The sequence below is a fragment of the Cydia splendana genome, chromosome 6 (assembly GCF_910591565.1).
Source record: "Cydia splendana chromosome 6, ilCydSple1.2, whole genome shotgun sequence".
Classification (NCBI taxonomy): domain Eukaryota; kingdom Metazoa; phylum Arthropoda; class Insecta; order Lepidoptera; family Tortricidae; genus Cydia; species Cydia splendana.
The window spans coordinates 14,009,320-14,037,243 of record NC_085965.1 but is presented as its reverse complement, the minus strand read 5'-3'; the positions used below and the strand labels follow the sequence as shown (position 1 = coordinate 14,037,243).

Below are 27,924 nucleotides of genomic sequence, written 5' to 3'. Positions count from 1 at the left end.
AAAATTATATACCTAGAGCTTGTCCTAAAACGTAGTGGTTATATTCTCTTTTTCTGAATAATAGATAGACATTAGTAGATAGGTAATGGACATACGTAGATATTACCTTACCGTTTATTGACTTCTTTCAAGGTGCTAAGTATGTACCTATTTACATTTACACTAATCGTTTTGCACATAAAGCGATAGTTAATAATCTTATTTACTTTGCAATACATTTATGTACCTACGTAATAAAGATATTGGTCGATGTTTTCTACGATTCTCTTTTTTTGCGACTTCGGGGTTGGTCCCATAATACAAGTTGTTTTGAACATAAAGCTAAATTTAATTCTTGGGAAAATATAATCTTTAAGCTGATCTTTTAATAATAAACGTTGTTACCTACTCGTAATTACTGTTTCGGTCCACTAATATGATGTGGCTCACTAAACACGCGTAATTAACTACGTTTCGATAAGTGTAAACGATTCAATATTGTAGCAATACATATAATAAAGGTATTGAATTAAATGCACTTTGAGGATATTGTTCAGTGTTTACAGAGTTGGAAGGCAAATCCGAATCTAAAATCATGCGTTTGTATCCGAGCGCTGCTGCCTAGCCTAATCTAATAATTATATCGTCAGGTGACTGGGGTGACAACCAATAATCACTACCTAAATATTACCATAAGTTCAGAGCTATATTTAGCCGTAGGGTAGGTAAGGTAGTACCAAAACAAGGTCGATTATGTTATTTTACTGTCATTAGTAAGTTTTGGTTGTCACCTGAAGTCCCTGACGATATATAGACGATACCTACAGGTCTGGGTGAATATTTACCCGCTTTATATTACCACATTACAACCAACATAATTAATACTAAATTACGCAATAAAAAAAAGGAAAAACATATGTACACATCATTGACATTGACATGACACATAAATCAAATGTTTATGTTTAGTGCGTGCAAGTTCATAGCATAATAGCAAAACTCATAAAACTCAAATTAAGTGGCTCATTGTGTAGGTATATAATTAGTGGAAATATACACATCAAACCATTTTATAGAACCGTTTTTCCCCCGAAGGGTAAAAAACGGATATTTAGGTTCCTGCCGAAGCTTGAACCACATTATGAGATAACACCCTTGTAACTCAGCCCTAATCAAGCGAATTCATCAACTAGTAGCGCCATCTATCGCGCTACCCAAGTACTAATGTCGCCCGGTTGCCAGCGCTCGGCTGCTTTCTCTTCAGTACCACATAAGCCGGCAAGGCCCTTAGGTGTGGTTCAAGCTTCGGCAGGAACCTAAATATCCGTTTTTTACCCTTCGGGGGAAAAACGGTTCTATTTAGGTGTCCATGCCTTCGCTTGAACCACATTATGAGACGTGTTTAAACCTCTGCCGGCGCTGGCCCGGGCGTACTGTGACTGATAATATTTAAATTTATGCAAAAATCACATGATAAGAATATGGGCTTGAAATTTATTCCGTATTGATATACTAAAGGATTGTTTACGTCAAACCTTACTAGATTTTCCTTATTTGTAATTACCGATAGATGAGACAATTGTTAGCACGGACTGGCAACATAAGTTATCCATTGTGACTATAAAACTTTTTATATAAAACAAAACTGTGTGACTATTAGTTGAAAGACTGTCCCTAATATCATAATTAAAGACATAAGTAGGTACTTGTAGGTCGTACAAATTTAAGTGTAACCACTATCTGAAGTAGTAGCTCTGATGCGTGTAACGTGAACCTCATCGAGTGAGTTTTACATTTAACCCGTCCAAACTACCTGATGCTTTCCTTACAATAGCCACTAGGTGATAAAAAGGTTTTGTTGTATGATGTAATGATATTACTACTACTTATCTACTGCTTAACACAAATATAGCACTGCCGGCCCATCCACTGTTTAAAATTTTGTAACTAATTGGAAAAGCTTGGGTCCTCTCTGATTTATTGTATTTTCCAACAATTTAATGTAAATTGGTAAGTTGCATCATAGACCAGATGTAATGTAATATGACTTTTAATGTGGACAAATAACCAAATGTTTGTATATGTACCCACTAGAATACGATATTAACATTATTTAGATATTAATGCATAGTTATTGACTACTAGGTATACCAGGTTTATTTGTTAATGGGCTATCCTTACATAAGGACAACATATTCCGTAAATGTGTTAGAAATTATAAACATGATGTTCTTATTTCTTATTTGTGGAAGTAATTGAGATTTATTTCGAATCAAGTACTCCTCTGCCTGAAAGTAGCGTCAGAAAGTGAAGAAGAAAATACAACACTTCATGATTTAATGTATGCGTTACTAGTAACAACTCTCAACAACCTAGCAGTAGTTTCAACTGAGGCGATAATACATTCTTCCTTACTGATTAGTTTTAGGTGAGGGTTGCTTTAAAAACTACCATATTAATAGTAAGCCATGAAAAGATATTAATTCTTATATGAAATGGTAGGCTCCTACTTATCTTAAGTGTCATTTATGCTGCTAAATTTACTACTCCCCACAGATAACTGAAAACTTGCCAATTAGGCTGGTGCCGGGTCAACCAATCTTTAAATGATGTGCTTGTCAGTCATGCAAGCGAATAAACGAATGAACAGAATCACTGACACGCAGGTGACAACCGTATGGAGGCGATGATTATGAATTTAAAGTGATGCTGACAACTCTAGTTGTTGTGGATGGCATCTCACCATGATGTTGTGCGTAGACTGAAGATCCGTCTACCAGGTAGGATATTTTAGAAGATTTTTTAATCTTTGAATAATTCCAATGCCTTCATCTATAATTTTTAGGCTAATTATAATAAAGGCTTGTAATTGTAGGTTGTTTAATGTTCACTCTTTCTGGTGGCAAGCTGATTCCCAAACTGAAGATTATATGGTTCGCGCGCTGGTAATGGATTGTGCTTTATTGTTAGACTTAGCACGATTTGTGAGTTTTTAATGCTTTCGTATACATACGATCTTCTAATAAGAGTGTAAAAACCTCTTGACTGACGATGAAAGACTCTTTGAGTAAGAGTAGGGGAGGTGGACCTATCCACTTTAAATTGTAGTGCAACCTTTTCAAACCAATTGCGGAACTTTCTTAACACCCAGACAAATTAAAACATTATTATTATTTATATATGGTCCGAACCAGTAAGTTCTTGGCATTATACCATTGCAGTGGCATAAACCACGGGTGTCTCATGATGTCATGATGTCATCTAATCTCAAGTGCTGCCAGCACCGGCGCGCGCGGGCGATGCTGTGGCACAATTCCTGTCAGACCTTAACACGTGTAGACGCGTTCATTACCAAATATTAATTTGATTACTTAATTTGTACTTTGAAGCCCCAATCCGCATTAGGCCAGCGTGGGGGCTATAGCCCAAGCCCTCTCGCGAGTGAGAAGAGGCCTGTGCCCAGTAGTGGGACGTATATAGGCTGAATTATTATTATTATTAATTTGTAGGTACTTTTGATTAGAAATTTAGCAATACAAGGACGTTGTATGTTGTTTATTGGCTTTCGTGCAATTAAGTTGTGTATCATTTGATTATCTTGAGGGAACCCTAGGGTTAATTAGGCATCATGATGCCCACAAATAAACAATTATTTGATGATCTAGGCCTTTCTGCGGCATATTATATTTATGTCACTACCTTGACGTAATCATAGTATAAATAATAGTATGTACTATTACGACAGATGTTGACCACAAGGTGGTGCAAGCGCGAGCAGGCGTCCATTCTATAGCGGTGCGCGGCAACTACTAGTGCTAGACACCAAAATTGGTGTGGGCCGCATGTACTTGTAGCGACGCGACGAAATCGCGGAGTGAGCTACGCCTGACGTAACGTTGATATATGTCTACTGACATCTCATATATACTGTATTTAATGATATAAGCATATTATCATGAATATATAAATATATGAATTGTAGTTGTCTTCACAACTAATGCTGTAATTCGATTAGCGGCGCATCTGCCCTATAACCAAGACACGATTATTTTGTAGGGTACTACACCTGGAATTGATTGCATTGAAGATGACGTTTCCAATTACATGCTCTACGAGACCTGTTACAACAGTATGCTGTAAACCCTGGACTACAACCTTTCAGCTAAGCTTATAATACTTAGATCTGGCAATGACTGCAGAACTAGTGTTGATTTTCAGAGTAAATTGCAGGGTCTATTTAACCGGCGAACATATTTGTAGTCATATTTCGCTTAGATCGTGCATTTTGCCTGAACCACCGTATGTTGTTATTCTTCTATAAAATCACGCGAGTACTTCCTTATCTGCAAAGGGAACCTCTCATCTGGAAATCGAAAGAAGGATATTTCTGATCCGTGTTCTTTCAGAATCCGGTATCTGCTATCGGTGACTGCCTGCAAATATTTTCTACATATTACGCATGTGTGTACGTTTACGTACGTTATACGTTTTTCTGTACGTTGGCTTGCCCCGCAGTCCACATGGTTTCAAAGTTTCTGAAGTATCTTCATTTTAATTTGTCTATTTGGAAAAATTAAACAATCATCGTTTAGATTTAAAGCCGTGGACCGTGGCTGTTGGTTCGACAGCTTAGTTCCCTTAGTCGGCTTCACCTCTAATTCAATTCGCGATTTTTCGAAACAGAATCAGTAACACCACTCTAACTACCGAAAAATCTTTTCATAAATTCTTTATTTATTTACATAACTTGAAGGAGCGCTTCATCTTCTACATAGGCATAACATTTACCACTAAAGAAACCGATGTTTCACCTATTGAACAATCATGGGTAACTATGCGGATTGCCATACTAAATTAATATTTTACTAGTTGGTCCTTTTAGACATATACCGCCTGTTTCCGATAGTTATATTACCAGTAAGAGTTCATTCATTTCCTTTGAAATTTAACTATGTAACGTTTATGGTCAACGTTTTATGATGCATGATTGTTATACCAACGGCAGGTCGATAACACAACCGGCTGCTTAGATAATCTTCCGAAGTGGAGCTTGTTACTTACAGCATTTGAACCTAATTTCACAAGTTTCTACCTGACTGATGTGAATGGAGCACTAATTACATTATAAATGCCTTTGTCAGTTCGGTCTATTGGACGGAATGCGATGGAAGGTACTTGCTGTTTTCTACGTGTTTCTCTTAGTTCAGTGGTCTCTGTTTCACAGCTACATAGTAGACGATTTAAAGTAAGTAAAAGATTTCTCTTTGTAACAGGCCGCAATTTTTTAGCTAATGGTCAATATTTAGAGAGTATACAGGAGATGCTTCAGTATTCCCAAAGACACTATCAACCTGACTAGTCATTCATCATTCAAAAGAGGGATTTAGTGCGATGATTTTTCACAAATATATACGAGTATCATAAACTCTATTCTTTTCAGGTTTAGAGCCGCAATAAAGAGATATCTCTTGTTAGCCTATGACAGAGCCGTACATGAATTGGCATTATACTTGTATTGGTATTCCTATTCAGAAGAGGGAGTTTTAGTTTTCTTTCCTTCTTTAAGGCTAACGTCAATTTTCTTGCCTCCCCCTCTCTCTTTATGGTATAGGATCTAGTTGGGCAAAGTATAACACAAGGTTTTTCACTTTGTACTTTTCCCTTTTCACAGTTTCTTAACTGCTATTTTTCATGGCCAGTTAGTCATACAGTTTAGGATCCTCAGAATGTATATTTTTGGTTTGTTTGGTATCTCACGGCAACTGTTTGTTATCGACCTAGACCAACATTTGTACACGACCAAGACGGAAACCTTCCTTTTTCCTGGCAGGTTGAGACAATTATTGTAACTGCATTTCATTATCAATATCGCGCCAAACCCGCTAATAGCAATTCTGCTGCTCGTCGTTCTAAAATAAGGTGACACACCATTTGGTCGGCTACAATGATGATAACGCCCACTAAGTCGTGCATTGGTTCATGACCATGCAGATCTTAAATGCGAGGCCGACTGTGCAGACATCGAACGATAAAGCGACCAATAAGACGTCCGCTACCGTATTAATGGTGGACCATGAGACAACGGTTTTTGTTTAACAAGACAACATCATTTCAATGTCATTTCAGAGGACGATGCGATATCATCTCATAGGACGACGTATTAATGTCTCACGATACGACAAAATGTAGTCTTATGGAACAATGCAATGTAGTCCTATGGGACGCAATATCCTCTCACGGGACGATACCACAGGATGGCGCAATGTCTTCTCACATGATGACGTAACTCATCGCGATGCCTGTCGTATCACAGGATGACGCCTTATTGTTTTACAGGACGACGCTTGATGTCCCACAGGACGATGTCATGTCATCTCACGGGACTGAGTGAGACGCGCAACGATGCTTGTCGTCCAACGGGACGACGCTGTGTGCCATTTATACCCGTAGGTATTCTTTTTATGATGATGGCTATAAGAGCTCACTTAGTCTCATCGCTGGGCCACGGGCACTGAGCGGAATGTCACAAGGTCTTTTAACGAGACGATGCTCGTCGTCTTACAAGACGCTGCCATGTCGTCTGTCAGGACAATACCATGTCGTGTGTCAGGACGATACCACGGGACGACGCCTTGTCGTCTCACAGGACGACGTCTTGTCGTCTCACAGGACGACGTCTTGTCGTCTCACGGTACGACGCCTTGTCGTCTCACGGGACGACGCCTTGTCGTCTCACGGGACGACGCCTTGTCGTCTCACGGGACGACGCCTTGTCGTCTCACGGGTTGACGCCATGTCGTCTCACGGGACGACGCCATGTCGTCTCACGGGACGATGCCATGTCGTCTCACGGGACGACGCCATGTCGTCTCACGGGTCGACGCCATGTCGTCTCACGGGACGACGCTTTGTCGTCTCACGGGACGACGCCTTGTCGTCTCACGGGACGACGCTTGTCGTCTCATGGGACGACGCCGTCGTCTCACGGGACGACGCTTGTTGTCCCACAGGACGAGGCCATGAGGCGTAAGTACCCGTGTACTTTTTATGACGGTGCCTGTAGGAAGGTCACTGCGTCTCGTCGCTGGGCCATGGGCACCGAGCGGAATGTCACGAAGTCGGAGGTTTTCAAAATATTTTTACGATTTAAATTTCTTGATCTTTTTAAACTTGCTTTGTAAACGTGTTGCTCGGCTGAGTTACAAAAGCGTACTGAAGAGAAAGCAGCCGAGCGCTGGCAACCGGGCGACATTAGTACTTGGGTAGCGCGATATTTTATATTTTATTTTTATGTTTTATATTTGTAAATTCGCTTTTTATCTGTATTTTTTTCGCATCATCTTATTGATAAATCTACTGGAATTTCCTAGAGTCCTCACGACACAGGCTTGACCTAGTGTGAGGGCTACTGCTAACCAAATTGTAATATTTTATGTGAAACTGTTTTGTTAAGCCTATGTGTCATCTATACCTGGTAACGAAATAAATTTTTTGTACTTTTTTTTTGATAGATGGCGCTACTAGTTGATGAATTCGCTTGATTAGGGCTGAGTTACAAGGGTGTTATCTCATAATGTGGTTCAAGCGAAGGCATGGACACCTAAATAGACAATTTTTTGAGTAGCCTCAGTGAGACGGATTTACCTACTTACGAGTAGAAGTGGTTGAATTGCGTGGATCAATTAATACAATCCCGTCTGTCCTCGTTGCGAAAGCGATTAACGATAACGCTTATTGTTAGAGCAAACAGCAGCCTATAATGCCAGTGACCGATATTTGATATATTACCTATTTACGACATTAAAATAATTCTGATCAATAGTACGATTAGCATTAATTTAATTTATAAGTTTAACGTGCTTGACCGCTGATAAAAATCAAAATTGTATAAGTCGTAGAGGCGATAAATTATACATACCTAGTTGATCATGGTGCATTTTAAAGTTTATTTTATTAGTTTGCAAACATTTGTGTTGCGTTTGTAAAATTAAACATGTATTATACAGATCACTGGATCGAAACGTAGGTAATGTACTTATGAAACGCCTGGTCAAAATCGAATCGCGTTGAAGGTCTGATGGCTTAACAGTGGCGTAGCGTGAACTAATCTAGCCGGGGGCGAAGTCACATCTGCGAGGCCCTTTTCATTACCTGTGCCCGCAGGGGCCTCGCGCGTGGCCCCCCTTGGGGCGCCAGGCCGTGGGCGACGACGGCCCACTTCGCCCACGCCTAGCCACGCCACTGTGGCTTAATCTGCATCAACCCAGAGGAATTGCACTCGATGGGGTACACGAGGCGCTACCTAGTTAGTTGGTACTTATTTATATTTACGCTGTGTTAGAAACCATCATGTCTATGAATAATACGAGAATTAGTATTCCGTAAACAAGCGTCTAGCTGTTCGTCGAACCTTCACTCTCTAAACACAAGGCCACATATTTCCTTGCACCTTTTGTAGTCGTTACCAGTCATTATAACACTGTAGCATATAATATTTCATATTCAATTAACTTGTTGTCACAGAAGTAATCACACAAACCAATTAGCACCATTCTCCTGCCATGCCCATAAAGCATGGCCAACATGCTCAGCGTGAGTTAATTGTATGGGTCAATTTGATCAAGGAAAATACTGTAGATAAACTTATACCCGCCTAAAAGGGACAGTTTAACCAGTTGGAAAGTTGTAGTTTGTCGTCCACTTTTACTTTACAGTCAGGATCTTTTAACTCTTAAATTTTATCACATAACTACACATAGACTTAACCAACGGATTATATTTTTTCGAATCATTTTCTCTCGTACAAATTGATACATGAGTTCGGCCAGGTCATAGTTTCTTACCTTATGGCACTATCATAAAAGGACCTCTCCTCCGTTTCTCCTTAGTCCTCAGTTTAAGATTTAGCTTTTCTGATACTGATATAACATTATGATACGGTAAAAAAATACCTAACTATACGTACTTGCCTAATAAGGTTATTACAATGTTTAGTGATCACTCAGTCAAAAGATCAGTGATGCAATAGTGTCCTACCGGATACATTATTTGTACCGAACTAGACACCTAACCCTTCAGGTGGCAGTCAACCCGTGAATGGTCGATGCGAAAACCAGTAAACTGTCATCCACCAGTGAGTGGTTAATGAGATGTTGACGTATTTAGAGGTGAAATTGAACGCATTTAAGTATAGTTACGCTCTTCTAGCGCCCAAAATTAGGTAGCGAGTTAGAGAAGGATAGCATACCATAAGAAACACAAAAACACTTGGTATAAAATTTGTTGGTGAGGGCCATTGATTCGGGAGCGACCGCCTAGTCCGAGGTCAGTCTCGTTTTTTAAGAGGTTGTTTTGTAAAAGAAATTGTATCTTAGGTCCCTTTTATTGATTTAATTTTAAAGATAAAAGTCTTCCTTTGATAATTAAATAGCAATTACCTCCAATAATCAATTAGTTTTATGGTGGTAGTCATTTTTAACAAGGAAGCTGGAAAACTGTCATTCTTCCGGAGTTTGATTAGGTCTGGCCAAATGTATAAACATTAGAATAATTTAATTGCTATATTCAAATAGCCTATATAACGCTGATTCTAACAGTATGTGATTTAATATAATTTCAAACATAAAAAAGCTTAAATCGACGATTTTGTAAAAAAAAATAATCTGCGCTGACCACCCACCGGGGCCCCGCTACTTGACTACTTTTCGCGTTTTCGGTGGCGCCACTTGAAGGGCTAATAAATCTAATGGCTATTTTTTAATTTGTGGTATGACGTAATGTCAGCGGCTGTATTCTAAACAATTCTTAAGAACGTCCGGTGTAGGTATATTACGCTCAGCTATATAGCTTTGCTCGAATCCACTCAACGCTAACAGTTGTTTCCGTTGAAAAATAAGAATTGACAAACATAAGTAGGTATTTTGTGGGGTATTGTTGTATATGCAAAACATCCATTTTATATACCACCTATTCGCTATCTATGTGTTTGTTACCTAAGCATGAATTTCCTTGCCACAAGTTAAAGGTATCAACTTGATCCTTTGAAGCAATTTTCTCATAGAACTTGTTTTCTCATGCCACTAAAGAATTATTTAATTATTTATGAATTGCGCCCTAAGCATCAATAAACCTTTTGAGACTATTTTAAAAATCTAGGGTAAATTGCCTGTTATTTAATTAATATGTAGTTTATGAAGGTAGGTTTGTATGGAGTATGAGTTAGCGAAGTTAATCGACCGTGGATTTTACCCTTTGTTTGTTGGCTCTGTCCCAAATGCCTTCGGCGAATCGCCGACGGGGTATTCAAACTTATTTTTATGTAATATTGGTAGATATGTTTGCAAATTCCTGTGATTCTTTGAGCTTCGTTGGCTCTGGAAACTCAATGTTGGGGTCACAACTTATCTACAGTCGGTATGATAGTGTTATCATGTCTATATTTGTATCGTCTGTAAGGAATAGGTGCTTCCCCATTTTGCTGGCTTAATTAAAGCGACTTAATTGAAGTATCTTCCTGTTATTGTGATTAACTATCTGGAAAGGCGGTACTTACTGGACTCTATCATCTGGGTTACAAAATAATAGAAAATTAGTGATTGGATACCCTTGATTCCGACTTCATATTTTCAAATGTAAATTTTTTTAATGTGCATATTTAATCACCCTATTAAGGCAAAATAAAAAATGCTAAAATGGCATTTGACCTTAGATTAAGAGAATGCCAAATGTATTAGTTGGACGAGTGGTGGCATTGATTTAAAAACTATATCTTTTATAGAATTATTATCATTTTTGTTCAGCGGGGATAGGATGGTTCGCTTTTATCGCCTATCGTGATGCTCATGCATCACTCTCACTTAGTTACTCACTTGTTAGAACGTGACGGCCATTATGACAAGCCAAAAGCGCAGCTATCATAGACTCCTAGTCCTTCTAGTCCTGCTGAACACAGGACTCCTGCTGAATATAACTCCTGCTAAAAGGCCACAGCAGTTTCAAGCGACTATTCAACTCATTAATATTTGTTGTTCATAGATTCCTTCTCATTTTCAGGTTCTTCATAGTGACGTTCATGTTCCCCCGCACCGCTTTACTGTACGCGGCGAGCGTGCTTATCGGCGCCGGCGCGGCCGCCATATGGACAGGGCAGGGCAACTACCTGACCGTCAACAGCGACTCTGAGACCATCTCCCGCAACTCGGGAGTGTTCTGGGCCATGCTGCAATGCAGGTTCGTTCTTTACAGTAACTTGACGGAGCAGGGCAAGTACAGTCACCTGCAATAATAAGATACTCTTCGTAGGCCGCAAAAATATGTGACACGCTCTTATGGATCCACAAATAAGATCGTGACAGATATTTTTTCGGCCTTCGTTGTGTAACATATTATTGCAGGTGACTGTAGCTCCTCTGGAAGATTCTGAGTTCTAGGTCCAGCAGCTGGCCTAGAACCAAGAAAACTCCAAATGCAGGTCCGACCGGAGTAGTTAGGGCTTCTATTAGCCGTATTGCGATATTGCGAATACTGATTTCAATTGAAAAGGTTATTGAAGTACAGCCCGCGCTGCACCTTCTATGATCAATCTAAAAAACAGAAACTAGATAATAGTGTTGTATTTCTTAACTTCCCAAAAGTTTACATGCCATGTGGTCATTGGTCAAAGGCGCTCTCCTAGCCACGAGTGAATTATAGACGATAACAGATAACACTAACACCGATCTTGTAGGGACCCATTCCATACCGGTATGTTCACAAAACTAATTTAAACACGTAGGCGTACATTTAAATGTAAATTTTACCAGTTACTTGTAATTTTTCCAGTTTATTCTTCGGTAACCTCTTCGTGTTCATAAAGTTCCAAGGCAAGCAGCACATCGACCAGGAGACGCGTAACATGGTGTTCGGTTGTCTAACCGCAGTATGCGCACTCGGCATAGTCTTCCTGCTGTCACTGAGGCCCGCTAAGCGCGCACCAGCTATTGAAGATGCCAAGGTATGATACACTTTATATGCAAGTCCATACGGTTCATATTGTAGTGCAATATGGTGATCGGCTGACTGACCTTTGCGTCCTCAACATAAAGTTCCCGATGCTACTGAGACCCGCCAGGCGCGCTGCTGCTATCGAGAATGCCAAGGTATTTTACACTCTACGCACAACTCTATAGGGTTGACATTGATCCGCAACCAGGTGGTCGGCTGCTTGACCGCCGTCTGCCCTCGCAGGCGGACAGTTCGAATGACGTATTTGAACTCTATACAGAAGGTTAATTATTCCATAACAGTCTGCATACATTCTCCTTTCAACACGACAGTTTTCCATTATTTCCTGGTATCCGAGCTAACGAAGACTTTGAAATCCCAATTAACCAAATTTGATTTACCAGATCTTCGAAAACTGTTTTTTTTTCCGCCTTACCGATTACCCTTTTTCCCCATCATTTTCTTGAATGACAAAAAATTCCGTCATATTTTCCTTTCTTGTCATCCTCTTCCTCCTATACGGCGTGTACTTTATAGGATTATGTTTTTAAGTCCACATGTGTTCACTAATGTTATGTTATTAATGTATAGTTGAAATTTTAACGATCAGCTTAAAAAAAATCAACTATACTGACATTGATATATTTGTTACAGATTGAAGTTGTAAGCAATGAGCCCACCAGTCCCTTGGACGCGTTCAAAGGAGCCCTGAGGTTGTTCTACACGAGAGATATGTTGTTGCTAAGTGTCACGTTCATTTATACTGGTGAGATCCCAAAGTTATTATTTTTTTACTAGGCGAGCTGCCATATGCGGAATGCGCGGCTGGGACTACTGTTGAACGCAATTTTTAAGCGAAAGCCAAACTTTAGACGTATTTATTTTAGTATATAAAGTTTCTAATGAGGAAACTTAATGTTCTGAGTTGGGTTTATAGTTATCGTACTGTAAGGAGAGGCTACGTAGTACACACCGGTCGATGCATTTTTTAATCAAACATTTACAATATGGACTATTGCTTCATCATATTTTTTTTTTTACTATTAGGCGAGCTGCCATATGAGACAAAAAAGGCGGTTGGTCTGCAAAGTTCAAAATTACTTACAAGTAAAAATTAGAGATGCAACGGATAGTTGTTTGGCCGGATACCGGATATTCGGCCTGACCATTGGCCGAATATTCGGTGTCCGGCCGCCGAATATTCGGCAGGCGGAACTATACCTCCATTTCGGTTTTTCAGGTGCGCATTGTGCAGGTTTGACCTGTTTCCTAGTGAACGTTCGCGCGGACTCATTTCTAGGTTTCATTTCATTTCGAAATGAGTGCGCGTGCAAGTCAGTTGAATATTTAAATTGTTTTAAAATAATAAACGAGTACGATTATGACCGTGACTGTTTCTTAAATCCAAATTGTTTACTCCGAAATCAACCAATGTTACTATCCGGTACCCGGCCGGATAGTAGGACACTATCCGGTATCCGGCCGGATATTAAAATAATGGCAGGATACCGGATAGTAACCGAATATCCGGTGCATCTCTAGTAAAAATATTGTACCTAAATATTGTTATTGAGCGCGGAGATTATCATAGTTTTGCACTTACAAGGAGTAAGTCGCATTATCCATATTGGCTTCTAGTTTCAGTAGTTTCGCACATAAGTGCGGAATGCGTACTAGGTACCGTTGAACGCAATTTTTAAGCAAAAGCCAAACTTTACTTTAGACGTATTTATTTTAGTAGACAAAGTTTCTAACGAGGCATAATAGTCTAAGATCCCACATATATGGTCGACCTTCACCAATCTGTCTGACGGCTGAAACTATAAAAATATGAAAGAAAATATGTTCCAGGACATAAATAAATAGGGTTGCCTAAAGAAATATGGTCAAGGCTATTATTAATAAATTTTTGAAAAAAAAAATATCCGGCAAATTTCACCGATTTGTCTGACGATCGAAATAAGTTTAAACGGAAAGTATACTTGTACAACATAAATCATCTAGGTTGCCTATCTTTTTCCGGTCACTATTATGTGGTTGCCGTGTTTAAAGAGGTGATTTTATATCGATAATTGTACTCATCTGTCTGACGCTTGAATTATACATCAAAATGATGGTAATTTTATTGCAAATACAATGGCATAGGGTTGCCTGCGAAAATCCGGTCACAAATGAGGGTTGCCAGGCTTTTAATTAAAATAAGAAGGGAAGACTTTTAGCGATAACTCATAAACGGCTGAACTGATCAAGTTTGTTTTAATTTTATTTGATTGAGTTTTATAAGCACTATTCTCATGATTTTTTTTTAGATTTTTAGTTAGAAAAAAAACAAGTTTTTCCTTCCAACTTTTGAAACATCTGTCCATAAAATAATAAAACTCAATCAAATAAAATTAAAACAATCTTGATCAGTTCAGCCGTTTATGAGTTATTGCTAAAAGTCTTCCCTTCTTATTTTAATTAAAAGCCTGGCAGCCCTCATTTGTGACCGGATTTTCGCAGGCAACCCTATACCATTGTATTTGCAATAAAATTACCATCATTTTGATGTATAATTCAAGCGTCAGACAGATGAGTGCAATTATTGATATAAAATCACCTCTTTAAACACGGCAACCACATAATAGTGACCGGAAAAAGATAGGCAACCTAGATGATTTATGTTGTACAAGTTGTATACTTTCCATTGAAACTCATTTCGATCGTCAGACAAATCGGTGAAATTTGCCGAAATAAATTTTTTTTTCCATAAATTTATTAAAAATAGCCTTGACCATATTTCTTTAGGCAACCCTATTTATTTATGTTCTGGAACATATTTTCTTTCATATTTTCATAGTTTCATCCGTCAGACAGATTGGTGAAGGTCGGCTATATGGGGGATCTCCTACTATAATGTACAGAGTTGTGCTTATACTTATCGCACTGTAAGGAGAGGCTACGTAGGTACACACCAATCGATGCATTATTTAATCAAACATTTTCAATATGGACTATTAATTCATCATACTTCTATTATATATTATTTTATCGAATTGCGAGATCCATATGGTGTTTGTCTACTTGTTGGGTAGGTACATTAGGCATATGTTGTGTGTTCCAGGCGTGGAACTATCGTTCTTCAGCGGAGTGTACAGCCCGAGCATCGGGTTCACGCTTTCCATGGGCGAAAACGCGAAGCAGCTAGTCGGGTTGTCGGGAGTCTTCATCGGCCTCGGAGAGGTGCTGGGTGAGTCTATACCTAATTTACACTATAAATATAGATGAACTGACGGTAACAGTCAACATTCCGTCAGTTCTAAGGTTGACTTTATAAAAACCTTTGTTTTGGACGCTCAACGCTGTGCCATTAGGTAACAAAATCGAACAAACTAAACGCTACTAGTTTCGAGTGGAATTTTAAATTATTGTCCAATAGGGAATATTACGCGAAACTCTGCGTAGGTAGGGCCACTACCACTATCTGTCACAATCTGGGGGTCTACCGCGAAACAAGAAAATCGAAATTTCGTTATCTAACCCCTCTTATCACTCTTGCATATTCGATAAAGAGGCAGATAACTAAATTTCGATTTTCGCGTTTACCGGTAGGCCCTTGTTAACAACCCGCCTTGATGCATCAATGTCATATTTTATTGTCTGCGAAAACTTGTCAAAAAACAGTTTAAGGCACAGTATGTATAAGTCACAGACAAAACATCCTCCAGACTTAGCATAGTCGCGCTACCCCCTCTGCCACGCATACGGTAATTTTACTTTATGGTCGAGTCGAAAGTGTCTTTGTGTGACGTCCGTGTATTTGAACGGACCAATCACGGCACGGGATTTCGCTCACCTCGTCCCGCGCACCCCCGCATTTTTGGCATCATCGGTTGCATGAAATAATTGCTCTAAACTCGGTCTAGAGGATTCCTAGTCTATGGTATAAGTTAGTGTATGAATTTACTAGAGTCGGTAGTGCTGCACTCTGGCGGCAGAACATTGCAGTAATATCCCCTATTGACTTAAAGGACAATGAGTAATTTTGGTCCATATCCTCAATACTTATGAAACCTATGCCAGATGATAGCTTCAATGCTATCATTTATTTCATACTATGACAGTAAGTCGAAGTCGCGGGCCAACATGGTCTTTTTTATATAAATAGAACCCAGTATCATTTGGCATAGGTTTCATAAGTATTGAGGATATGGACCAGACTCCATACTAAAGTGCCCATGGTCCTTTAGTTATAATTATCATTGTTATTTTTTGTACAGTTCAATATGTTTATTCAATCACTTATCTCAGTGTCAGTTTCAGCTGAAATACCTGACGATCAAGACGACTGGTCAATATTCAGGAAAAGAACTTCTAATCTACAAACAAGACATAAATCTGTAGTGTCAGTTAGGATCCCCAATCAGTAATTAACTAAAATCGACTATTAAAATTGATCCTAAAATATTTTGCCTAAAACACGGTTAAATATTTTTCACCTCAGCAGCTCGAACAAGGGTACTTTGCTTCTTAAAAACAGTGAGCAAAATGCGATTTTGCTCACTGAGTCATTTTGTCTCACTCAGTGAGCAAAATCGCATTTTGCTCACTGATTGTGGGTCACTCAGTGAGCAAAATGCGATTTTGCTCACTGAGTGAAGCAAAATGACATTCAAGTGACCTTTATGGTCATTTCAACATGCGGGGTCTAATACAAGTTCGATATACTTGGGTTCTATTATCTCTGTCCCTCTAGGTATGTTCTCACTGCTTAGGGTGAAAAATTTTGTGTACTACACGAGATCAAAGTTATTTACATCTCGTGCGCTTTTGAATCCCTTACTACGCTCAAGATTCTAAATTAGATTCACTCGCTACGCTCGTGAATCTATTATAGAATCTTTCGCTTGCACGGGACTCAATATAAGCACTCGAAGAAATATCAAACTTTGATCTCTTGTTGTACAAATAACTATTTAGGTGGAGCGCTCTTCGGCATCCTCGGGTCCCGCACGACCCGCTGGGGCCGCGACCCCATCGTGTTCGCCGGCTACCTGATCCACATCACCAGCTTCTTCCTCATCTTCATCAATCTGCCCAACGTGGCGCCCTTCGGAGACACCAACGAAACCTCCTATATCACCCCCTCGCCGGCGCTCGCCATGCTCTGCAGTTTCCTGCTAGGGTTCGGTGATGCGTGCTTCAATACGCAAATATACTCGATATTGGGAGGGAACTATGCCGATAACAGCACATCGGCGTTTGCCTTGTTTAAGTTTACTCAGGTAAGTTGAGAGAAATACATAATACGAGATAGTAATTTCGCTTCTAGAGTTAGACCAAGAAAATGAAGTTTGATGTTTAAAATGACTTGACAGACTTTTGTCGGACTGACTCTATCTTTGATCTATATCTAGGGTGACATGTGAAACTTTCTATAGGTACAACACCGTCTTTCTGTAATTTTATGCAGGACTTTGGCGACGCGAACTTAGACGTACAGGCATATATGCAACTTCGGTTGCATGTAGCTGACTTGCCCTCTTGTACGCATTTCGTCGTGTTCGAATCACCCGCCACCGTTCGCTAATCCAAGCGGGCTAGATATGCCTAACAATTTGACGGCCAAAGACGTCAACTGACGCGCGCGGCTACAACCCAATATCAACCCCCGTGCATTCTGACATGGTTCACGATGAAACATACGATAGTTAGGCGTGGCGTTCAAAGGGCTATACCTACTTAAATATGTGCTGACAAATCATAAGTTGTAAATAATCTGTTCTCCCTCCAGTCGCTGGCCGCCGCGGCGTGCTTCTTCTACTCGTCGCGTGCTCTACTGTCGGTGCAGCTGGGCGTGCTGGCCGTGCTGGGCACGCTGGGCACGGCCGCCTTCTGCCGCGTGGAGGCGGCGGCGCGCGCAAGGCGCCGCGCCATAGCGCATGCGCAGGACCTCGACGAGAAGACGCCCGCCACGCACCACCTCGCCGACAACGATTTACATTACGATTGAACAGAGTAAACTCTGATCTCACGTATTGGGAGTAAACATTGTTACTGAAGAGTTTTATTGGCAGCGTATAACGTATCTGTCTAAAGTGGGTGCCATTATAGGCAGGGCCGTCTTAAACTATGCTGGGGCCCTGGAATTTGGCCCCCTTTTGGAAAGTACAGAAAGCTAATTAAACTAACATTTTTCTACTATGACCATTATGGGTAATCAAATATACTGTTACTGTCTGTCCTTCGGGGCCCCCTGAGGATGGGGGCCCTGGGCACAGGCCCCGTGTGCCCTGATGGTAAAGACGGTACTGATTATAGAGTAAACCTATAAATAATAAATAGGCATCATCACTTTACGTTGTACCGTCGTATGTAATGTGATATTTATGACGAAACTTTTGTTTGTGTCAGTTTTGTAACTGTCGCCGATCTCTACTAGCTGATTGCCGATGACATGAACAAGTCCGGTTACCTTATAGTTGTAGCGCTAAAAAACTATCAAATACTTAAACATGTTAAATGTAAAACCGATCAGCTGAACTTATGTTCATGTCCAGCTATCTTAGCTAAAATTAAGCTGTCTCGATATTTTTATACAAATACCTACTATAAACTCGAATAAAATGTGCTGTAGGTACTAAAGGAAAATAAATCGATTATAAATGATTAAGTACATATACCACGTGTCCCAAAATTCAACGATAAGCTGGCACCAGAAGATGGATCTGCTCATGACTACTCGAGGAAAAAATTTTTTTTTATTATTTTACCTCAAGTAGTCATGAGCAGATCCATCTTCTGGTGCGGGCTTATCGTTGAATTTTGGGACACGTGGTATATGTTTACTGGCCAGGCTGCACTAGACTTGGTGGATAAAAAATATGAATTTATAATATTGAATTTCAAATTTGTTCCAACAATATAATAGTTTGCAGATATTATATAATTATATTTTAATGTTAGGTACATTTATTTTATAGTTTTCATATTAATAGTTTAAATATCGTTATTATTTGATATTTTACATGCCTCGCAGCATAAAAATTGCATTAGTTGCAACTTGGAAGTGTATAGATATGATAGGCAGAAGTAAATTGTTTAAGATAACTACTTTAATTATACTTGTTAATGTATAAAATACTATGTATATTATATACTATGTATAGCATATGCATTGATGATTGAAAGAATTTGTGTCCTTGCCAATCATGAATTGTTCCTGAACCTCATATAAACACCTTTTTACCTTGTCGCACGCGACACCTTCTTACCATGGTATTATTGTATGTACACCAGCATGGATATGATGGTAGTTCTTGTCTACGTGACAGCATGATAAAACGGTATCCATCACTTTCTATCCCGCGGTGTTAATAAGTGACAGTTATTTTATCACGTGGATAAAGCCATCCATAATACGCCCGCAGCAGCGGTATCATGGTCGCATTTTTATCACTTGTCAAGCAATGCGTCACTTTCGCACTTACATATTTGTTAGAACGTGACAGGCATGGTGACAAATGATAAATAGCCGACCATCTTAGCCCTACAGGACCATAACCATATCACAAGATATTTGCTTGTTATGTTAAATAAAATATCTATAGCCATATTAAGGATACCCAAAAATATAGACTTTATGAGAATGAAACATGACAAATCCTATATTTAGTTCCATGTTTCATAGTAAAATGTTAAGAGAAGGTGCTGTTAGATTGTAAGAATGATATATGATGTTTTAAATAATAATATGTATTTTTGTAAATACCAAGAGTAATGGAATGTAAATAAATTTGCCACACATTTTATGTTGACATGTAGGTAAGAAATATCTTGTGATATTAAAATGGCTGTGGTCTCAAATTAATTGCAAATTTCAATAGCACATTCCTATTTTTAAAAAGTATTTAAATTTTGTATTATTCTTGTCATGCTAGGTGTGAGAGGAAAGCGTATAAACTTTGCCTTCAGCCCTTCAGTGAATGAATTTGTGGAGGGAAAAATGCATTTCTGAGATAAAATAAAAGTATTCCTTTAAACATTCCATTGTTTTATACTAATATCTAACTATATGTATTATAATATTATATTATATTTATAATAAAGAAAACCTAAATCAAACTAAATTGGTAATGTCTAGTCAATTATTTTTTTCCGGGCACACTTTACTTGCTTTACTCCAACTTTATTAATAGAAAATATAACTTAAGAATAGATATTATCATATAATTAAGACAATAAAATATATTAACAATGAATTTAGAACTTTTATTGACTTTAACTACTATATTGTTGCTTTCAAACCCCTCCAGTAGGCCTAGCACATGATTGGCGCGACAGTATTATCTCGCGGCGAGATAGACTACCTGTCTTTTTCTAATTGTATTAATTAAAGATGGACGGGTAGTCTATCTCGCGGCGATATACTGTCGCGCCAATCATGTGCTAGCCCGGCTGGCGCTAATTGACCTAATCAGCAGTGAATATTATTGTGTTCATTCTTAGAAAATATATCTACTGTGCAATTGCCACTTTTTCCTTTGAAATGTATGCAACAAGTGGTGCTAATTTCATGCAACTGTAGTTACATTTTTTGATAATTGCAGATGGTTAATTGGGTAGAAGTCAGGATAGTAACTATGGTAGTATTTTGTGTATTGTCACTTTCTGCTAACCACATTCTACTAAATTCTTCAGACGTCTGAAGAAAATAATGAAAATGACTAGCAAACATAAAGTTAGCTTTAACTAGTCCACTTCGTAAATAGTCACCAACCTGACTGCTAAAGAATTAAGTAAAAGAAAACAATTGGTAACATAATATTATAATTAACAACTACGTGACATACAACTATTAAACCTTATTTATTTACTGCTTTCTGAAGCTCCCATTTTGAAGTCCATGGGTTTGTCATAGCCCATCATTTTGGCATAGTGCATTGGGTCACTAAAGTGCCTCGCCTCCACAAACATGGGCTTTCCTTTGGCCACCAATGTTGTGAACATGCCAGGGATTTCAGGCACTACAACATCTTCTGCTTTGAATTCATGCTGGAATTAAATATAATTAAATATAACTGATAAAGAAGAGAAAACCACTGATTTAGTATGTAGTAGTAGCATGCTGATTTTTGAGACTGAAAGGTTCCAAACTTACTAAGTTAATGTCATCAGTAAGAAAATTGTCTTGTGTTGTGTGCACAATGTTTTAAAAAATTTTCTATCCCTCTATTAGTTTAGGAATTTGTGAGCTTGGCATTGAATTTTTGCTTTTCTAATATAACATACAATCATTTACTAATCTACTAATACACGCGTTCCCATCCGGCCTGCCAACACCCAAAGCGATTGCCCACTATCCGGCCCGCGGGTGCCAGGCTCCAGGGGTTCAGCATTCATTGAAAGTAGAACTGTATCTAACAGCAGCAACCAGACTCCCTCCTCCGGCGCAAAAACTGATGGTGGCCCGTGCGAAAGTTTCTGAGGCGCAATAGGGCCCTCAGGTAAAAAGTATGGAGACCCCTGTACTAAAAGAAAAAAAGTAGAAACTTACCTGTTTTTCAGCAATAAAAAAGTTGTAAGTAATTGCTCTGTATGTTGCATTTGCACTATCATAGTCAATTCTTGTTACATATTTCTTAGTAATTTGATGTAGCAGTATTGGTGTGACGAACGTGAAGAACCCAACCACTGAACAAATAGCGACAAGGAGTGATGTGCTTCCTATGGTGGCTGCCTCGTTTATAATGATCGGCTGAGCTACCAAGCCTGCGGCGCTGGAGCTTAGAGAAAATACCTTCACAGCCTTGATTTGTGGCGTTAAAGGACCATAATAAATGCGGTCTGGTTCGCTGTCTCCTTTGGAATTGCTAGCAAAATGCCGTATTAGTTTAGTGTTCACTGTAAGACACTTTAGGTTAACTATTTCTTTGTGAAATACTGCTAATGATCTGGTTTGTACAAATTTGCCTTGGCAACAAAGCCGAAACATGTTTGTTTCTTCAGTGTTTTGAGCCTCTAAAATGCAAAATCAAAGCAAATCAATGTGGATAAACCCATTAGTTGGGGTTATTTTTCACGTTTTAGATTTGTTTGACACTGAACTGAATGAATTATCTGTCAGCTGTCACTGTGAGTATAGTCGTTGTCAATAATCGAGAAACGTTCTGAAATAATAAAAGTTGGTGTCTTGGTTGGTTGGTGGTGGTTGGTGGTTAAATAGGTTGGTTGGTGTAAATCTTAGAGCATTTAATAACCGAACCGGAGTCGCCTTTAAGATTTTCGTCGCGTGAAAATTTCATTATCTGTCTCTCTATCACTCTTGCATATTCGAGCGATAAATAGGCAGATATCGAAATTTAGTAGTAGTAGTAGTAATCACTTTATTGTACACAACACAGGTTTACATAATATTTACAGAAATAAAGGTACAAAGGCGAACTTATCCCTGTAAGGGATCTCTTCCAGCTAACCACAGATATTTAGATTTTTGTTTTTCGCGGTGTGACCTATATAGGGTAGGAGTACCCGCCTAACTTACAACTAACAGTTACTTAACGTATAGAAAATTAGATGCCCCTTATCGCACGGACCACGGAAGGGTCATCACCCTTCCGTGGTCCGTGCGATAAGGGGTCATCCATTAATTACATCACACGTTTAGGGGGAGGGAGGGGGTTAAGAAAGTGTGACATGTTGTGACAAGGGGGAGGGAGGAGTAACAAACTTTGTGACGTCACTTTAACTTCATCAGTAACCGAAAATTTATTTAATTATTTAATTCCCTGTATAGTTAAATAACAAGTTTTTGGAACGATAATCGTTTTTATTAGTTTAATTTTCTTTCCTAATCAGTTTTGGATTATAAAATTACTTAATATTTCTTTTGTCAAAAACATTTTGATAAAATATGAATACAAAAAATTCGATTTTCCGACTCGTTGAAAAATTGTGACGTCACACCAGGGGGGGAGGGATTTGCCAAATGTGACCAAGTGTGACAGGGAGGGGGGAGGGGTCAAAAAACCTATAAATTCGTGTGACGTAATTAATGGATGATCCCTAACAGCACTTTTCCATTTCAAAATACTCATATCAAGATCCTTACAGCTTGGCAAAAACGAGTAGAAATTAAAAAGTGGCAACACTGTAGTGTCGTCCCTTTCAAACCAATAGATATAAGAAAACGGGACGAGACTACATCAGTCTTGCCATTTTTTAATTTCTACTCTTTTTTGCCAAGCTGTACTACAGAATAAATAATGGTACTGCCGTACAGAAAGGAAACTTCCTACAAAACCGAAATTTGACAGCGGTTCAGGGTCGAATCATGCTGTCCCTTTCTAATACATGGCACTGTCCCTTTCGGTTATTTAGGGTTGTCAAAATTCAAGCCATTATCTTATCTGTGGTCGTGCACGCAAAGGGACGTCAAGTTGTGTCAACCCTAATAATTGCTCGGAGCAATTCTGAGCTGAGCGGAGCCGAGTTTGGCCGAAGTCAGGAGTTTCGCAGCCCTGGCTGTACTTTCTTCAAAGGTACCTATATACTTTCGTAGTGTATAGCGTAAATCAGGTAAGGGGCCGTCCATAAATTACGTCATCGATTTTTGACGATTTTTGACCCCCCCCCTCCTAAAACTAGCAAAAAGCAGAGCTTTGTAAGGGCTCGCGGAATTTTTCTACCTATATAGTTATAATTACTAAGGTAGTTTTTTAATAAGAGATTCATCTTAAAAAACCGGACAAGTGCGAGTCGGACTCGCCCGCCGAGGGTCCCGTACAAATTTAACGTATTTATTAATTTATTTACAAAAAAAATAGTTTTCAAATATTTTCCCAGTACTTGTAGTGACGATATTACTTGCCAAATTTCATAGTTCTAGAAATTCTAGATCAACGGGAATTACCATACTTAAGGGGGCCCACAGATTACCAGTTCGCCGGACGATATCAACCTGTCAGTTGTTCGGAGCTGTCAAATTTTGCGTTTTACTGACCGGCTGATATCGTCCGGCGAAGTCCGTCAGTGGGCCCCTTTATAAGTACATTTTGATTCCTTTGATAGTTTCGAAATATATTTTTTTTGCGGCATAAACGGCCGTATCTTTTTTCCGATCACTTACAACTCTTAGAAGTTTAAATTTTTCACTTTTAGGACCTAAGTTATGCTTTTAATTTCAACTCGATACATCCACGCGTTCCCGAGATAAAAGGTCTGTAGACAGACGGACGGACAAAAAAAGTGATCCTATAAGGGTTCCGTATTTTTCCTTTTGAGGTACGGAACTCTAAAAATGATATGATATGATATAAGGAAATAATTAATACCCCAAATCATTTTGTATTATATTATATCAAGAGTGTTTGTATTATATTATATCAATAGGTACTTATATTTAATAGTTTAACTCCGAGCAAGCCTTACAAATGTCCGGAGCACCTATAGTTTCTTGACCGGTAGACATGAATATGGGCGTAGCGATGTGACAACCCCAGCTAGGGTTGCCAGATCGAAAGGCGCTATTATCGGGAAACAATATCAATTTTTCGGGATTTTGGGACTTAAGTCGGGAAAAAAAATTAGAAATGCCACGATTGCCACGATGCCATGATTCGGCAACTATTCGGTATTCGGCCTATTCGGACACTTTGCCCAATATTCGGTATTCGGCCGAATGTTGCCTACTATTCGGCCGAATACCGAATATCTGTTGCATCTACCTAAAAAGAAAAATTACAAAAAGAATTACCAGAAACTAGGTATATTTAATATTTAAAATGTATTCTTGGAAAGTAGTTAAATACGAAGGCACGTTTTTGAGAATTTATCGATTACAAAATATTTTATTTTTATCATGGGTCTGATTTGATTGACTCTAATATACATTCATTAATTCTGTTCAACATAAAAATATATCTTAGCAAACGTAGTGCTTTATTTGATGGCTAACAGTTTGCATAATAATTGTGACTCAAAATGTTCGCATGTCATGCCGAATATTCGGTCGCCGAATATTCGGTATTCGGCCGAGAGAGGGGCCGAATATTCGGTATTCGGTATTCGGCCAAATTCACTATTCGGGGCATCTCTAAAAAAAATACATTCAAATTAAAGTAATTGTATTAAAAACAACGATATTTTACATTATTGGCACTACGTCAGCTCGCTCGCTCGACGACAGTTCGGAACTTGAAATTATTGTTTTATAACGAGAAGCTGTTTTTCGGGACAGTTTACACTTTGTCGGGAATCGGGAACACCTGCTAAAAATCGGGAGAATCCCGCCAAATCCCGACCATCTGGCAACCCTAACCCCAGCGCGTGCTGATGGACCAGTACAATCAGTCAACGCAGGGCAGCTTGTGGAGAGCTGTTGGGAAGAAACATTCCCACGGCTCCTGGGAAGTGGGAAGTTCTGCCACCCGATAGAAGGGTGGATAAAAAGGGCCCTCTGCCTCTGTCTTGCTTTAGCCGGTCGTCCAGAGTGGAAAGCGACATCGATTTTGACATTTGAAACGATAAGGCAGTAATATCGCGCTGCAATACTGCTGCCGACTGCGATATTAGTGCCGACTATATTACTGCAAATGTCAATAATACTGGCAGCGACATCAATTTTGACATTTGCAACAGTAAGGTAGTAATGTCGCGCTGCAATACTGCTGCCGATTGCAATATTACTGCAAACTACATTACTGTCGCAAATGTCATAAACCCTGGCAGTGACATCGATTTTGTCTTTTGAAACAGTAAGGCAGTAATATCGCGCTGCAATACTGATGCCGATGGCGATATTACTGTCGACTGCATTACTACCGCAAATGTCAAAAACCCTGGCAGCGACATCGATTTTGGCATTTGTAACAGTAAGGCAGTACTATCGCCCTGCAATACTGCTGCCAACAGCGATATTACTGCTGACTGCATTACTACCGCAAATATCAAAAATCCTGGCATCGCCTGTCATTTGCGCGCTGCAATACTTCTACCGACTGCAATATTACTGCAGACTACATACATTACTGTCGCAAATGTCATAAACCCTGGCAGTGACATTGATTTTGTCTTTTGAAACAGTAAGGCAGTAATATCGCGCTGCAATACTGCTGCCGACTGCGACATTACTGCCGACTGCATTACTAACGCAAATGTCTAAGACCCTGGCAGCGACATCGATTTTGGCATTTGAAACAGTAAGGCAGTACTATCGCCCTGCAATACTGCTGCCAACAGCGATATTACTGCCGACTGCATTACTACCGCAAATATCAAAAATCCTGGCAGCGATATCGATTTCGACATTTGTGCGCTACAATACTGCTGCTGACTGCAATATTACTGCCGACTACATTCTTGCCTCGAATGTCAAAAACCCTGGCAGCGAAATCGATTTTGGCATTTGAAACAGTAAGACAGTAATATCGCGCTGCAATACTGCTGCCAACAGCAATAATACTGCCGACTGCATTACTACCGCAAATATCAAAAATCCTGGCAGCGATATCGATTTCGACATTTGTGCGCTACAATACTGCTGCTGACTGCAATATTACTGCCGACTACATTCTTGCCTCGAATGTCAAAAACCCTGGCAGCGAAATCGATTTTGGCATTTGAAACAGTAAGACAGTAATATCGCGCTGCAATACTGCTGCCGACTGCGATATTACTGCCAACTGCATTACTGCCGCAATTTCGAAATCAATCACGTGTGATTTTAACCGCCATAGTAGTAAAAACGATTATCGATTCAATGAAAAAATATATAGTCACGTATTAAATTTCACCCATAATTAATTATGATTACCTACTAATAGGATATTTGACTGTACTTAAGATAAATTATTTTACACCATGCAAGAAATAAAGCACCAGATAATTAATAGAGAAAGGTAGATAGCAGTTATTTTTAGTCACAATTTCTATTTTAAAACCCGATAACAACTATAAAGAGTAGGTAATTTGCTTGTGACGTCACATGCTAGTGTTTCATATAAATTCCATAGTAGCAAATCGTTTTGACAGTTCGAAAAAAGAAAGTCATTTGACTAGTATAGGTAGTCAAATACCCAATTATATTGAGCCACAAAAACCCAGCGCATTTTAACGGAACAACCTTTAACCTTGTCACTACTAACGCCATCTGTTAGAAAAAGAAATAACTAACATTAGTCCAACAGATGGCGTTAGTATTAATACACATTATTTACCCTTTTATTTATTTTTTATGTTTATATAATGATATTTTTATGCTTGATAACACATCTAGACATGAATATAAATTACTATGTTAAATCTCAAACCTAACAGTGCGATAGTTTTTCCGTAAAGTGTACCACAAGAATGCATAGATTGTCGAATAGTGATAGGGCTCGCTTCGCTCGCCCTAATAATCCAAAAATCATGCTTCGAATGACCCCGTTTCCTCCTACGTCATCCTACCATCATCCGATGTCCAGAACCCCCCCCCCCCCCTAATTTGAAATGACGTAATTTATGAATAGCCCCTAACTCGCATTGTTTTTATTTCATTTCAAATAAGTACTTACAGAAAGCAACATTGCGGTGCGTTGTTTGATCGGCCTTATGTTTCCTCGCATAATGCAATTCTAAAAAGTAGGTATATGGTGTGTGTGTATATATACATACCTACTATGAATACGAAGTATGCATTTTGTTCAAAAAGCACTCAGTACCATTACAAAACCAGTTCGTAGTTTACAGCGTGGTTAGTTGGACAGTTATCTTCTTCATAACAATAGCCGGTATCTGTCTCTAAAACTGTCGGGTCAGGGCAATCACAACGAGAAAATCCACATACAGTCCTAACGAGTCTCGGCTCAGGATGATCACATGTCTTTTGGGCTAACCAGTATGTGTGTGAGCAGTTACTTTTGACTTCTACCATCCAATCGGGACAAGCAGCAACGCCTGTTGATTAAAAATAGTTATTACAACTGCAGTCCTAAGAAATGCAAG

General features: G+C 39.1%; 2 protein-coding genes across 2 annotated transcripts in view; one reads left to right on the top strand and one right to left on the bottom strand.

Moving 5' to 3' along the window:
- The window catches only part of LOC134791463 (UNC93-like protein MFSD11), a 33,798-nt gene extending 15,183 nt beyond the window's left edge, over window positions 1-18,615 (top strand). Inside the window, exons 3-8 of the mRNA XM_063762495.1 lie at window positions 11,032-11,208; window positions 11,800-11,971; window positions 12,616-12,727; window positions 15,065-15,190; window positions 16,921-17,225; window positions 17,735-18,615. Of these exons, the coding sequence (XP_063618565.1) occupies window positions 11,032-11,208; window positions 11,800-11,971; window positions 12,616-12,727; window positions 15,065-15,190; window positions 16,921-17,225; window positions 17,735-17,953 (1,111 nt within the window). The 3' untranslated portion in view covers window positions 17,954-18,615. The remainder of the gene's footprint in view (window positions 1-11,031; window positions 11,209-11,799; window positions 11,972-12,615; window positions 12,728-15,064; window positions 15,191-16,920; window positions 17,226-17,734) is intronic.
- A 2,141-nt stretch (window positions 18,616-20,756) lies between these two features.
- LOC134791464 (transmembrane protein 70 homolog, mitochondrial) lies at window positions 20,757-22,045 on the bottom strand. Its single transcript, XM_063762496.1, has 2 exons — window positions 21,497-22,045; window positions 20,757-20,994 (listed from the first exon to the last, which is right to left on the bottom strand). Exons 1-2 carry the CDS (start codon window positions 21,932-21,934, stop codon window positions 20,809-20,811), a joined length of 624 nt encoding a protein of 207 aa, XP_063618566.1. The 5' UTR covers window positions 21,935-22,045; the 3' UTR covers window positions 20,757-20,808.
- Window positions 22,046-27,924: the final 5,879 nt, after the last annotated feature.

Bases quoted from the DNA above. Each gene is read 5' to 3' on its own strand.
- LOC134791464 (XM_063762496.1), bottom strand. From the start codon at position 21,934: ATGTTTCGGCTTTGTTGCCAAGGCAAATTTGTACAAACCAGATCATTA. The intron at 20,995-21,496 runs GTAAGTTTCTAC...ATTTAATTCCAG, and splicing joins TTTTTATTGCTGAAAAACAG to CATGAATTCAAAGCAGAAGA.